The sequence below is a fragment of the Dermacentor variabilis genome, chromosome 9 (assembly GCF_050947875.1).
Source record: "Dermacentor variabilis isolate Ectoservices chromosome 9, ASM5094787v1, whole genome shotgun sequence".
Lineage (NCBI taxonomy): Eukaryota > Metazoa > Arthropoda > Arachnida > Ixodida > Ixodidae > Dermacentor > Dermacentor variabilis.
In genome coordinates, this window is record NC_134576.1 from 102,152,953 (window position 1) to 102,164,675 (window position 11,723).

An 11,723-nucleotide genomic window follows, 5' to 3' on the forward strand; every position below is an offset into this window, starting at 1 on the left:
AGAGGGTGGACGTTGGAACAGCCTTCGCCGTTGCAGTTGACAGTGCGTGTAATGTGGAGGTTGTGGGTTCGCCTCCCACCGGCGGCAGGTTGTTGTTTTATTTTCGTCCACTTTCAATTCACTTTAACTTATCATTTCCGCACTTCAATTAATAACAGCAGCTGATTTCCCCTGTGCTTTTCCTGGCTTTATTACCTGTTGGCTCCATATGCGTGTGGCTAAGAAAAATCGGGCAACTCGGTTTCCCTTCTCGTTCTTAGCCTGGAGGAGGAGTTTTAAGCGACAGTGTCATTTCGCTAATCTCCGCTCCCTTCCGGTATAATGCTTTCGCATTAAAATATGTTCTCTGCCAATGTTCTCGCGCGAGGCCTCGCAGAAAAGCTTACCAAAAAAAAAATTATGTGGCGAAATTAGCGGTAAATGCGAGAGAAAGGCGTCTGCATTATGCATGGATCCGGGACCTCTTCGGGGTCCCGGATCCATGATGTAAAACGCGTTCAAACCATTCTAAAGTGTTGTTCAGGAGCTCACTATATATATATATATATATATATATATATATATAATCTGTGAAAGAGGAAAATTTGGCATCCACCCGAATTGAAGCGCGAAGCCACAGAGGAAATCCATACGGGTTTCTCAGAAAGAAAGCCTCGCAGTTAAATAAATATTCGTCTTGGTGCGGGTCAACTGAGAGGATTTCTGTCTGATAAGCCCGTATGGGTTTCCTTTGTGGCTTCGTGCTATAATTCGGGTGGATGCCAATTCTTTCTTCCTTTGATGCACTTTCGTCCACCTTTCAGGCTTCCGCAGAACTGATTTGCGATATATATACACCTCTACCACGTGACTGGCATCCCACACTCCACACGCACGCACTTTTTTCCCCCACTTCGACGTTCCTACAATGCTCACGCATTAAAGGTCTGTTACGGCCGCTCTTGTGAGTATCGGGTCACTTTTCGACTTAAGTTCCACGCGCGCCCCGTGCAGCACCACGAGCGAAACTCGCGCACTCGCGCAGGTACCGCGCCCCGGAGGTGCTCCTGCGCTCGACGACCTACAGCTCGCCCATCGACCTGTGGGCCGTGGGCTGCATCATCGCCGAGCTGTACACGCTGCAGCCGCTGTTCCCCGGCCGCAACGAGGTGGACCAGCTGTTCCGCATCTGCGCCGTGCTGGGCACGCCGGACCAGCGCGAGTGGCCCGAGGGACACCAGCTGGCCGCGGCGCTGCAACTGCGCTGGCCGCACTTCCCGCAGGGATCGCTGGCCGCCGTGGTGCCCAGCGCCAGCCGCGAGGCGCTCGTCCTCTTGCGGGACCTGCTCCGCTGGAACCCGGCGAGGAGGCCCACCGCGCTGCTGGTACGTAGACGCGCATGCGCCAAGGAGCTAGGCCTCCCGCGGCTATTGAGCGCCTACGCATGTTGCTCTTCTTTTCCTGTTTCCTCCCCTCCTTCCTATTTTCCATTTCTGTGTTGCTGTCACCTCCCTTCTGAAGAGTAGGCAGGCGTTGCGCCCCTTCCGGTGGCAGTTGCCAGCCTTCTCCTCGCTTTCCCTTTCCTGTTAATTGTTTATATGTGTTAAAAACAAATAATAATGGTAATAATGCGGCAGTGACGCTATATACCTTTCGCCGAAAGAAGGACTTGGGAAAATGGGCGGTCAACATTTGTCACGTGGCTGTGGCGGCAAACCGCGGCAGGCCAGATGGTTTACGAATGTGACAAGAAAGAAATCTGGAGGGTATACGGGGATTGACGTCCCGCACCTCCTCCGCGAAAAAATACCACGGGGTGGAATCAGCGAAGCGCTTACGTAAAGATGTGCTTACAGGTTATTTACAAGCCGCGGCAGTGCTTCGTGCGCAGGATGGCTGCCCCAACCAGCGGAGCGTTCTTGTTGCTGTGTTGTTATTGTTGTTGCCTCAAAACAACAACAACATCGTTTTTCCCGCAAAATCGTCTTGTTTGTTGACAGTCAGCGCGTGTTCAGCACCGTTCCCCACTGCTATACGTAACATCATGTACTGCGAAACAAAGGGCAGGGAATGCGTTGCTATTTGAGGCCCCCGAGCTGGCTGCCCGAGCACAAAAGACATACCGGGGCAAATATTCGCAACAAGATGAGGCATGCGTTTGTTGCAGCAAAAGTTCGGAAGCGAGTCGGCACATCGATCGTAATTATTATTATTATTTGTATTGAACACGTATACACATATACACAGTTAACAGGAAAGGGAAAGCGAAGAGCAGGCTGGCAACTGCCACCGGAAGGGGCACAACGCGTGCCTACTCTTCTGAAGGGAGGTGACAGCAGCAAAGCAATGGAAGATAGGAAGGAGGGGAGGAAAAAGGGAAGAGGAAAGGAAGAGCAACAGGACAAATCTAAAGACTAACGTAGAACACTGCAACGGGACCAATCTAAAGACTTAAGTAGAACTCGTAATGGAATGCGAAGGTAATTCACCCAGCGAAACCCGTAGGAGACGCCCTCTTCCCTGAAACGTTGTGATTCGAAGAAGATGGAACGATTAACTGGCCAGCAGTCGAGCTAAGCAAAAGACGTTTAGAGTATTGGTGGGTAAAAAAAATGAAACATGGAAGAGATTGATAGAACTGAAGTCGTAACAGGCGTTGGTGGTAGTAGTATTAAACTTTATTGAACAACAATTAGCAGGCGAAAGTCGTCGTCCTAGGCGAACCGTGTCATCAGTTCACGCAGCTGTTCAATATAGTACAGATGTTCAAGTAGTAGAGAATATAGTAGACGTTTTGATGAATAAAGAAAAGACGAAGGTGAGGTAGCCAAAACGCCAGACTGGGATAGATGTATCAAAACCTGATTAGATCAAACAGGCTAGGTGGTGACTGTTTGTCGCCGCCAGGTTTCAAAGGGGGTCCCAATAAAATATGCAATTATCATGCAGGCAAGCACGGAATAAACTGTAAACAGCTGTGTGGTGGGCATGTTATAAGCATACCTGGAAAACGTTACAACGCTGGCAGACATGGGACTAGAGGAATACACAGATACCGCAGTAGCACGACCGCGCAGCACATCCTTGGCCGTGTCTGTCAGCGGCATCAAGTGGAAACAATTTTATTTGGCGAACTTGTGCCCTCCGTAAGATACCGCTCATCGACGGCGATAGCAACAAGTGTGGTCGGCGGTCGTCGAATCGGATGACGGTCGCTTACGTCTGCACGCTTTCATACACGCGCCATCGAATCTTCCGGATGCGCTCGCGGCGACGAGGTCAATTCTAGAACGTGTCACAATCATCTATCGGCGCACCTGAAAACTGATACACGATACAAACTGACACGCGTAGTCTTTCCGGAAAGTATACGACTCTACGCTCAAGCACCATGGTTATCTATGATATGGTGAACGCGTTCCCGCGCGACTTCAGAAACGTGATTAAAGCCGCGCAGAGAAACAGAGTAAAGCTCGCGTAAAGCTGTGTTCTGTTTTCTGAGACAATGTCATTTTCTCCTGGTTATATGCTTTCTTCTTGTCGAGAGGCATGCCGCCAGTCGATCGCTCATTGCTTAAGCAACAAAGACAGTCTTCTTTCTCATTGCCTATCTCGTGCCATGCGTGGTAAGCAACAATATTCAAGTCAGTACTCGGAGCTCATGCCAGTCAGTCAGTCAGTCAGTAACGAGAGCCGACTGCGAATTCCCGAAAAGGAAGCAGGGATCGCCCAATGTGCGCTTGTAATCCTTCCGTGAAGCTTCCGTTCAGTCGGCGTCACGCGGAAGGTGATCAGCGGCGGGCGATGGAGAAACCCCTCACGTGGTCGGTTCTCTTTTGTGATTGGACGACGCGACCCATATCTCTCGCAGCACTGCGTGGAGTCGGTGGGACGCAGTAATTTACACTTTCCTCGCCGCGCCTAGTTCTTCCGCCTGCGAGTGTCGTCTTCCTCCCACGACACATCATTCATGCAGTGAAGCACCCTTTAAAAAAGTAAAAAAGGATACTATGTCAGAGAAAAAAAAAATCATGAGCCATTCCACTCTGTGAAGGCGGATGACCAGCCAAGCTGTTAAGCAATCGGCACAGAGGTGACGCAGAATTTTGAACAAAGGTACGAACACATTTATTGTCTTGATCGGTAATCATCGTGACGAAAGGTACGCACACACATTTATTTATGCACATTTGCGTGACTATATATATATATATATATATATATATATATATATATATATCCTCTGCATTACGAGAGGGATCAGCCATTGCATTTTTGCTTGCTTAATGGGGTACGAGTCATTGCTGATGATGATAGATTTTTGCTTGACGCAGAACAAGAATGCACGGAAGCCTAGTCACAAACACCTTCACTTTAAACAAAAACAAACAAACAAATGTGACGCCGCGGTGGGTGTGCGTCTACGTTTGTATCCTGCTAGAGGGCTAAGGAAAAAAGGAATGTTGCGTTTCCTTTTGTTAAGACAGGCGAGGCAATGTGTCGAACGGGAACGTGAGAAAAGAAATGACAACCCGTAATCACTGTGATTGTACCTAAGCTACAAACGTAAAAAAAAATCACCTGTAATTGGACGCTAACGATGCTCGCACCACACGGTGTAGATCATACAGTGCAATGTATACTGACGCCGGGCCTCACGCAATTGCAATGATCGCACTCTGCGCTAGCATAAAACATGCAGACAAGCCGCTGTTTGCAGACCGCCGTCCATATAGACGCCATTGATTACGTGTCCCAGCAGTCAGCTGCCACAAATCGCTACTATGACAACACAAAAAAACGTATCGACAGCGAGCTAAACGGGTAACGTCCGTTGTTTTGTCACTCACTACGTGACCAAAAAAAGTAGGGCAGCGAGACGACCTACAGTTCGAAACGTGGCTCGGCCGCTCACCTTTCGCGGTTCGCGCGCGTTTGGCACAGTCGTTTCGTGTTGAACGTTTTAGCGGTTAAATTGCGCTGATCGTGGTATGCTTCGTTTTCTTTCTTTCCCGACAACAGGCACTGCGCTACCCGTACCTGACGGGTACGCCGTCGACCCACTCGCAGTACCCGTCGCCTCACAGTCGCCAGCAGAGCGTCGCCTCGCGCCGGTCACACGTCGGACACGTAAGTAGACCACATGCATGTTCGCGTGACTGCGGCCACGTGCCGGATCGACCGCGGTATCGACCATCCTCGTCGTCGCCGATCAGCACCGCAGCCGAAAGCGGGGCTACGAAACTACGTGAGCATTGATCGGTGCCGCGTAGTCGTGTGAACGTTTTGCTTACTGCTCTGTTTCCCTTCGCACACCTGGTAATGTTTATTATACTCCTGTGTTCTCTGCATGATGAATGGGACGCTGTCATTCAGCGCTGCATCGTCGACACTCGGAGGCCCTGCGCTATGACTGTCGTGTTTACAACGTGATGTTCTCAGTTGCCTTCTTCTATAATTCAACTTTCTTGTGCGTTTTCTATAACGAATGACATCCTCGAAACCAGTTCTGGAACACCACCCTCTGTGTAGTCAGGAGGTGGCACCGGGCACTTGCCTTCCCCCACCCTCAACCCCGAAATTTCTGTGTTAGTCTGCTGCTTTCCCAGCACCCTCTCCCTTCCTCCCCTTCTCCGTCCCAACTGCCCCCCCCCCCCCAAATATGTCTGGATACGCCGCTGCCTTCGTCAGTATTAAGATACTTTGAAAGCATACCAAGCATATTTATTATCATGCTTGGGGAACTGGCGTTCTTGGTGTCTGAGCGTATGCTTTGACTGCAACTAAGTTTCGGGCAAAGCAGGCGCGGATCTAGGATAGCAAGAGAACAGAGCGGGGCTCACCAAACATATAAAAACTAAAACGAATACGGGCCCACTGGACGCTCAGTTTTGCTAGCGCACGAGTGCTCTGACCTAACGATCGATATTTTGCTCGCACATATCCTTCGTTTCTTGCTGCGCAGCACACCAAGGCCAAGTCATGCCCGTGTATTGGAATTGCCTGTGTTATTCCGAGGCATTCGTGCAGTTGAGCAGCAAGCTCGTAGCAAAGACCCTGCAGAAATGCATAAACGCTTCCGCACGTCTCAAACAACTTGCTAAAAACAACGTTGTGTACTCTCAATCCGCCACCCCCTTTTCTAAAAGTAAAGAACGAGAACCAGAAGTATGCATTATTCAAAAAATTGATTTCTTGAGTCATGGAAATTGCTATATATATAATTCAAAGTTCACTGGATAAAACCAGGCGCACCGGTGTTGAATTTGGGAGAGTTAACTCCAGGTTACAGCTGAAAACACCCTCTTCCGAAACGTACTGGGATATTTGTATCGTGATTAAAGTGTTTCCAATGTCATGTACAGGTCGAGACAGTCAGTGTTCACATTCTGTTCGCAGAACCCTCGTTGTAGACAGACACGATGACGGTACACAGGTGGGGAAACGGGATAGCACTAATGTAATGGGGGGTTAGGGGTCTGCGGCCAGACTGCTCGGAGCCAATCCTGCTCGCGTGGAGCATTACAGGCGCTCTACGTTAGGAAGCGGGAATAAATTTCCGGCGAGAATACCGGAATGCCAAGGATGCATATTTAAAGACAGGCAATATGGTGCAGTCAGCCCCCTCCTCTCGCAAAAAAGGGGCATGTATATCAAACAGGTTTGATCCCGGTTGATGTGTTTTAATGTAGTTAGTAAGTTAGTTAGTTATGTAATTAATTATTTATCAGTTAGTTAGTTAGTTAGTTAGTTAGTTAGTTAGTTAGTTAGTTAGTTAGTTAGTTAGTTAGTTAGTTAGTCTAGCGTATCATTAATATGTTAACGTACGCAGTTACTCACCTGCATAAACAACTCGGCGTAAATCCTGTCGTCTGTAAAACGAGTGCACTCGCAGGAGTGGGCTTCTCCTCTTAAAGCATCTTATTGTGAAAAAGCCAGCTTTCACAAATGATTTCCTTTGGGGGGGGGGGGGGGGGGGGGCTCGCCAAAGCCCTTCTGCACGAAAACTGTCGCCCGTAATCAACCTTCAATTGAGCGCCAAGCTCTGCTAAGCCTTTTCGTATTTCTTCCGTCGGCTCTACACATCCTCCAAATGCAAGTGTGGCTTCCCGGCGTGACGTTCAGTAGGTAGACGACATGAGGCGAAGCCAGCTTGTCGTACTGAACGCTGCGGCGAATATTTTTGTTATTTGTTTGTGGCTTATTAACTACAAACCGCCGCGGTAGATTGGTGTCTCTGGCGCATGCGCTGCTGAGCTTGAGGCCACGGGCTCGACACCAGCCGCGGCGGGTTCATTTCGACGGGGGCAAAATGCAAAGACGCCCGTGTTTTTACAAGGACACGAGTGTTAATCACGAGAGCGTTATAAGGACAAGAGAGCGTTATAAGGACACGAGATTCAGGTGCACGCGCTAAGGAACCATAGGTGGTCGAAATTATTCCATCTTCCCCCATTACGGTTTGCCTCGTAATCATGTCGTGCTTTTGGTACGTAAAACTTCGTAATTTAATTATTTTTGATAAAAAATATTCGCAGTTCCGCCCGATAGGCGAAGCAGTGATTGCAATAGCAAATTAATAGATAGTTGTACGAAGTAAGGACAGTAGTTCTATCGGCCGTATAAACTTGTAAACATTCGCTTACTAACTAAATTAACAATGTTAGAATGTGTAAGCGTGACTTAACGAAGACGTAGAAAGAAACAGACAGACAGAGACAGCGCTGTCTTTGTGTGTCGGCTTCTTTCTACGCCCTTGTTCAGTCGCGCTTACACATTCTTTCATGGATTCAAACCAACCAGCCCGTCAACGTATTTTAATTAAATTAACCAGGGCGGTGTCACGCGCGCACAGGTAAGCATGAACACATCTCGCTCGATGAGCGCGGAAACTCGCAGTGAAAATTCTGGAATGAGGAATCGCGGCAGCAGCAAGCGAATTGACCTTCATGCATGTTTCGTTACCGGGGGGGGGGGGTTATCTGCCCCCCCCCCCGCCCCACGAGAACCTTCGGAGAGGGCTCGGGCACCGGAGCCCCCCGTATTCGGCGCCTAGGCTTGAGCACGTGGTCGATCTTTTCCGCTTCTGACAACTTCTCGTCAAAATTGCGACGAAGTGCAAGCACTTCTTCAATGGGGACCACGTAGGACTCAGTTCAAGTTCGAACGCAGCACACAAGATATTTCTGTGCAGCACTTCGGTGGCCAACAGGCTTGCCAGACGAATCCTCGAGCTTCTGTTTGCACACGTCCCAGCTGGCGAGTTTCTTTTCTTGGGTCTCAAACCAGACCCGAGCCGTTCCCGTGAGGTAGAATAGCAGGTTAGGCAGCATGATCCCAGTTGTAGTGTGCGCTCACCCGTTCGTATAGTTGAAGTCAATCGTCAACATCTGTGCTGTCGGTGCCAGAAAACGTTCCTGGGTCACGTGGTGGTTGTGCCAGGATGGCCGTGGGCAGGCTCGACGACGCGCCCGAAGCATTGTCGCCTTGAGCTGGCATTGCAGATGGATACAAGGAGCGCCGGCTGCATAAATTGTCCTTGTGTCTTGAAGAACCCGCAACCTCCACCAAAATGTTACGGGGAGAAGAGGAGAGAGACAAATATACGCGTATTTACAGGTTATATACAATGGTGGAGCGGCATACCAGGCGGCGGGCGAAGTTTTTGTTCCTCTGCACAAATTCCACATAACTCACCGTGGGGTATTGGTCAAGAATTGGGCGGTTCGCAGAAAATTAATAAAAGAAGTTTAGAAGAAAAAAAAGATATTAGGGAAAGATGTATTCTGCTCGGTGTTTAAAGTGGAACAAACCGCGCGTACAGTCTGCTTCGTCTTCATCTGTGCTGGCCTTAGTTTCTGCTCTTGCAGCGCACTATATACGACAATATAAATAAGAATTTCTCACCCTAGCCGCGTGTAAATGAACATAGTGGCGGCGGTTGGCCGGTTGTTCTTATTTATCAACCGCGTGTCCATTAATGTGCACCTACTGTGTGCGTCTGAGATACAACACTAGGGCTTTTTCTTCTTCAGGACGTATTTGACGAGTGCACTTCTTCAACGGTAAGCAACACTTCGTTTGCCGGCCGAAGAAGTATGTTGCAAAGCCAACACAACGCAGTTCAGCGAGCATGCTCAGGTTGAGATTCAAGGCTATATACAAATCCGTTTTGACGTTTTTGATGTGCATGAGGTTCGAGTGTAGACGCAGTCCGCGTTCTGTAGCCGCAACATAGATGAATCAATGTAGTAGGGTACGCGGAATGTTTCCGGTTTCCGTAAGACACGAGCACGAAATTGTGAATGAGAGATTAGCTTACGTTCCTCTGCCATGTGCAAGGTGTTGTAGTGGAGAAACAGAAACAACAGCCTTCACGTTGCTTTTGAAGCGATAGCTATACAGAAACGTCACGACATGTCTGCGAGAACACCGGGTGGGTCGCTCTCCTACAGGGATAGACCGACCTCAAACTCAAAGCACCACTGAGGATAGCCACCACACTGAGGACATACCTCTTTCCGTCGTCAAAGGACAACTTTCTACTTGCGCAAAAAAAAAGAAAAAAACGAAAGAGAGAGAGAGAGAGAGAGAGAGAGAGAGAGAGAGAGAGAGAGAGAGAGAGAGAGAGAGAGAGAGAGAGAGAGGCGCGGCACGTGCAAGGCGTGTCATCAGCTCTAGGCTCCAAAGTCTGGGGAGGAACGTCAGTTGCGGGCACTGTTCGAACTTCGAGGCCTTCGCTGAGGGGCGAGTTGCTCGCCTGCTCGCAACATTGCTCTACGTCAATGTTACGAGGGCCCCTCACCAGGACTGGCCATTTTGAGCTGACAAGCGCAGAGCGTACAATGCGGGCTAACGATCGTGTTAGCAAAGAATTACATCGCTACGTGCCGCGGAAAGGTCTGGAATTTCAATCCGAACGCCGTTTTCCCTTTCCCTCGCGGCGACCGCGCTCCAAGCCGGATGGTGACGTAGTCGTGTCCCTGCGCCTATGTAGTCGTGTCCGCAGTGTGACGTCGCCCGTGGTGATACGTGACTTCGAGAATTATTCAAGGCAATATCTGTTATTTGTGTGATCTGTTGCTTGAATTGACAAATCGAAGTTTAGAGAAATAATAAAGCACACAAACGGAATGTCTGTGTTTCTTTCTTTTTCTTTTTGCTTGTTCCCATGGTCGTGCAGACACGTGCGCAGGTACCGAAACTATGCCATTTTTACCGTGCTCCAGCACGTGATGATGCTCTGCAATCCGCTTGGTCTGCTTCAGTATTTGTGTAGAACTGAATTACACCGCTAGTCATGTGTCCTGCACAGCGCGTAAAATCATGCGCTGTGCGAAACAATCACAACAGCTCGCACGCAACGCCACTAGCGCAGTGCCATAAAAAAAAGTAAGGAGAAAAAAAAATGAAGGCGGGGCCCGTGACACGCATGCGTCGTGCGGTTTTCGAGGTCCGGTGTGGGAGAACGCAGGGAAGGAACTTCGCTTGAGGAGGCGTGACAGGGCGAGTGGAGAGAGTCTCGCTATGCAGTATAGCTCACCTCCTGAAATCATGGGTCCGCGGCACTGAAATATTTCTACCTCGGCTATTAATGAGCCAATTTGAAAAAAAAACTTTGCGGCAGAATCCTCCCTAGAGGACACATAACACCTTCCATCGTATAACCAAAATTTGCTATGGGGCCTGATGAGGGGCCCTTTAAAAAATTATGCGTGACTCTGCTATTGCAAACACCAGAGACCAGTGGAGCTGGGGGAAAGACAGTAAAGTAGTGCCAAACCGCACGCTTAGTCCAACTTTTGCTGGGCTTTCCCCAGCTCCGCTGGTCTATGGTGTTTGCGATAGCAAAGCCACGCAAATCTTTTTTTCCACTGCGAGAAAGAGGACCGCCGAAGCGAGCGTGTGGGTTTTTATCGGAGAGCAATGACGTCACACACCTGTGTCCCCGCCGCGCCGCTCCTTCTCCCCCGCTAGGTACCACTCGCCCTCGGCGCGTCGCTATGCTGCGCGATGCTATTTTTATACTCTGCTTTCACTCTCTCTCAGCTCTCTCCTCCAGCATGGCGAAGCTGCAGACGTCAAGAGAAACCCAGCAAGGTTCTAACAGCTACACTGTAAAAAAGATATTGCACTGCGGCGCTCCCTCGACGGCGCTTTACATCTTTCGGTGCATAGCGACAATTCCCGGACGCAGCCTAGTGAGCGCCTGGACGTACGTGCAGAATTCACAGACGTAGAAAGCGCAGCACTCAACGGACACGATCGTTTCTGTCGCCCACGCGTTGTGTAGTCGCACGTGCTCTTGAGCGTGTAGCGTGTACGTGGTGGCGCACCAACAAGCCGGCGCGTTGCAACCTTCGTGCAGGACCAAGGGTCCGGGGCGGCCCCGCAGCGCGGCGGGGGCCGGCCGCTTTGGGCGCTGTCCGATAAGCCGCTGGCTGTGCGGCCCTCGGCCAGGATGCACGACTTCGGCGCGAGATGGTAGCTGCTGCTCAGTCGGGGACAGGTACGTTTTCATTGTGTAGGGGTGTTTGAACCGCGGAGCTTGATTTCCAAAATCGAATCGAAGATTCGAATAGAGTTTTCTAAGGGTGCGGTGAAATATATATTCTGGCGTTATACGTGCCGAAACAACGATATGATTACGAGGCAGGCAGTAGTTTGGTGGGCTCCGCATTAATCTGGCCACCTGGGGTTCTTTACTGTGCACAAACATTTGTGCTTCAAATAATATATATATA

At 49.7% G+C, this 11,723-nt stretch overlaps 1 protein-coding gene across 1 annotated transcript in view; it reads left to right on the forward strand.

The window, feature by feature from the left end:
* Positions 1-11,483, forward strand: part of LOC142557189 (serine/threonine-protein kinase ICK) — a 62,466-nt gene extending 50,983 nt beyond the window's left edge. Inside the window, exons 4-6 of the mRNA XM_075668870.1 lie at positions 1,025-1,364; positions 5,002-5,109; positions 11,348-11,483. Coding sequence (XP_075524985.1) covers positions 1,025-1,364; positions 5,002-5,109; positions 11,348-11,467 — 568 coding nt within the window. The 3' untranslated portion in view covers positions 11,468-11,483. The remainder of the gene's footprint in view (positions 1-1,024; positions 1,365-5,001; positions 5,110-11,347) is intronic.
* Positions 11,484-11,723: the final 240 nt, after the last annotated feature.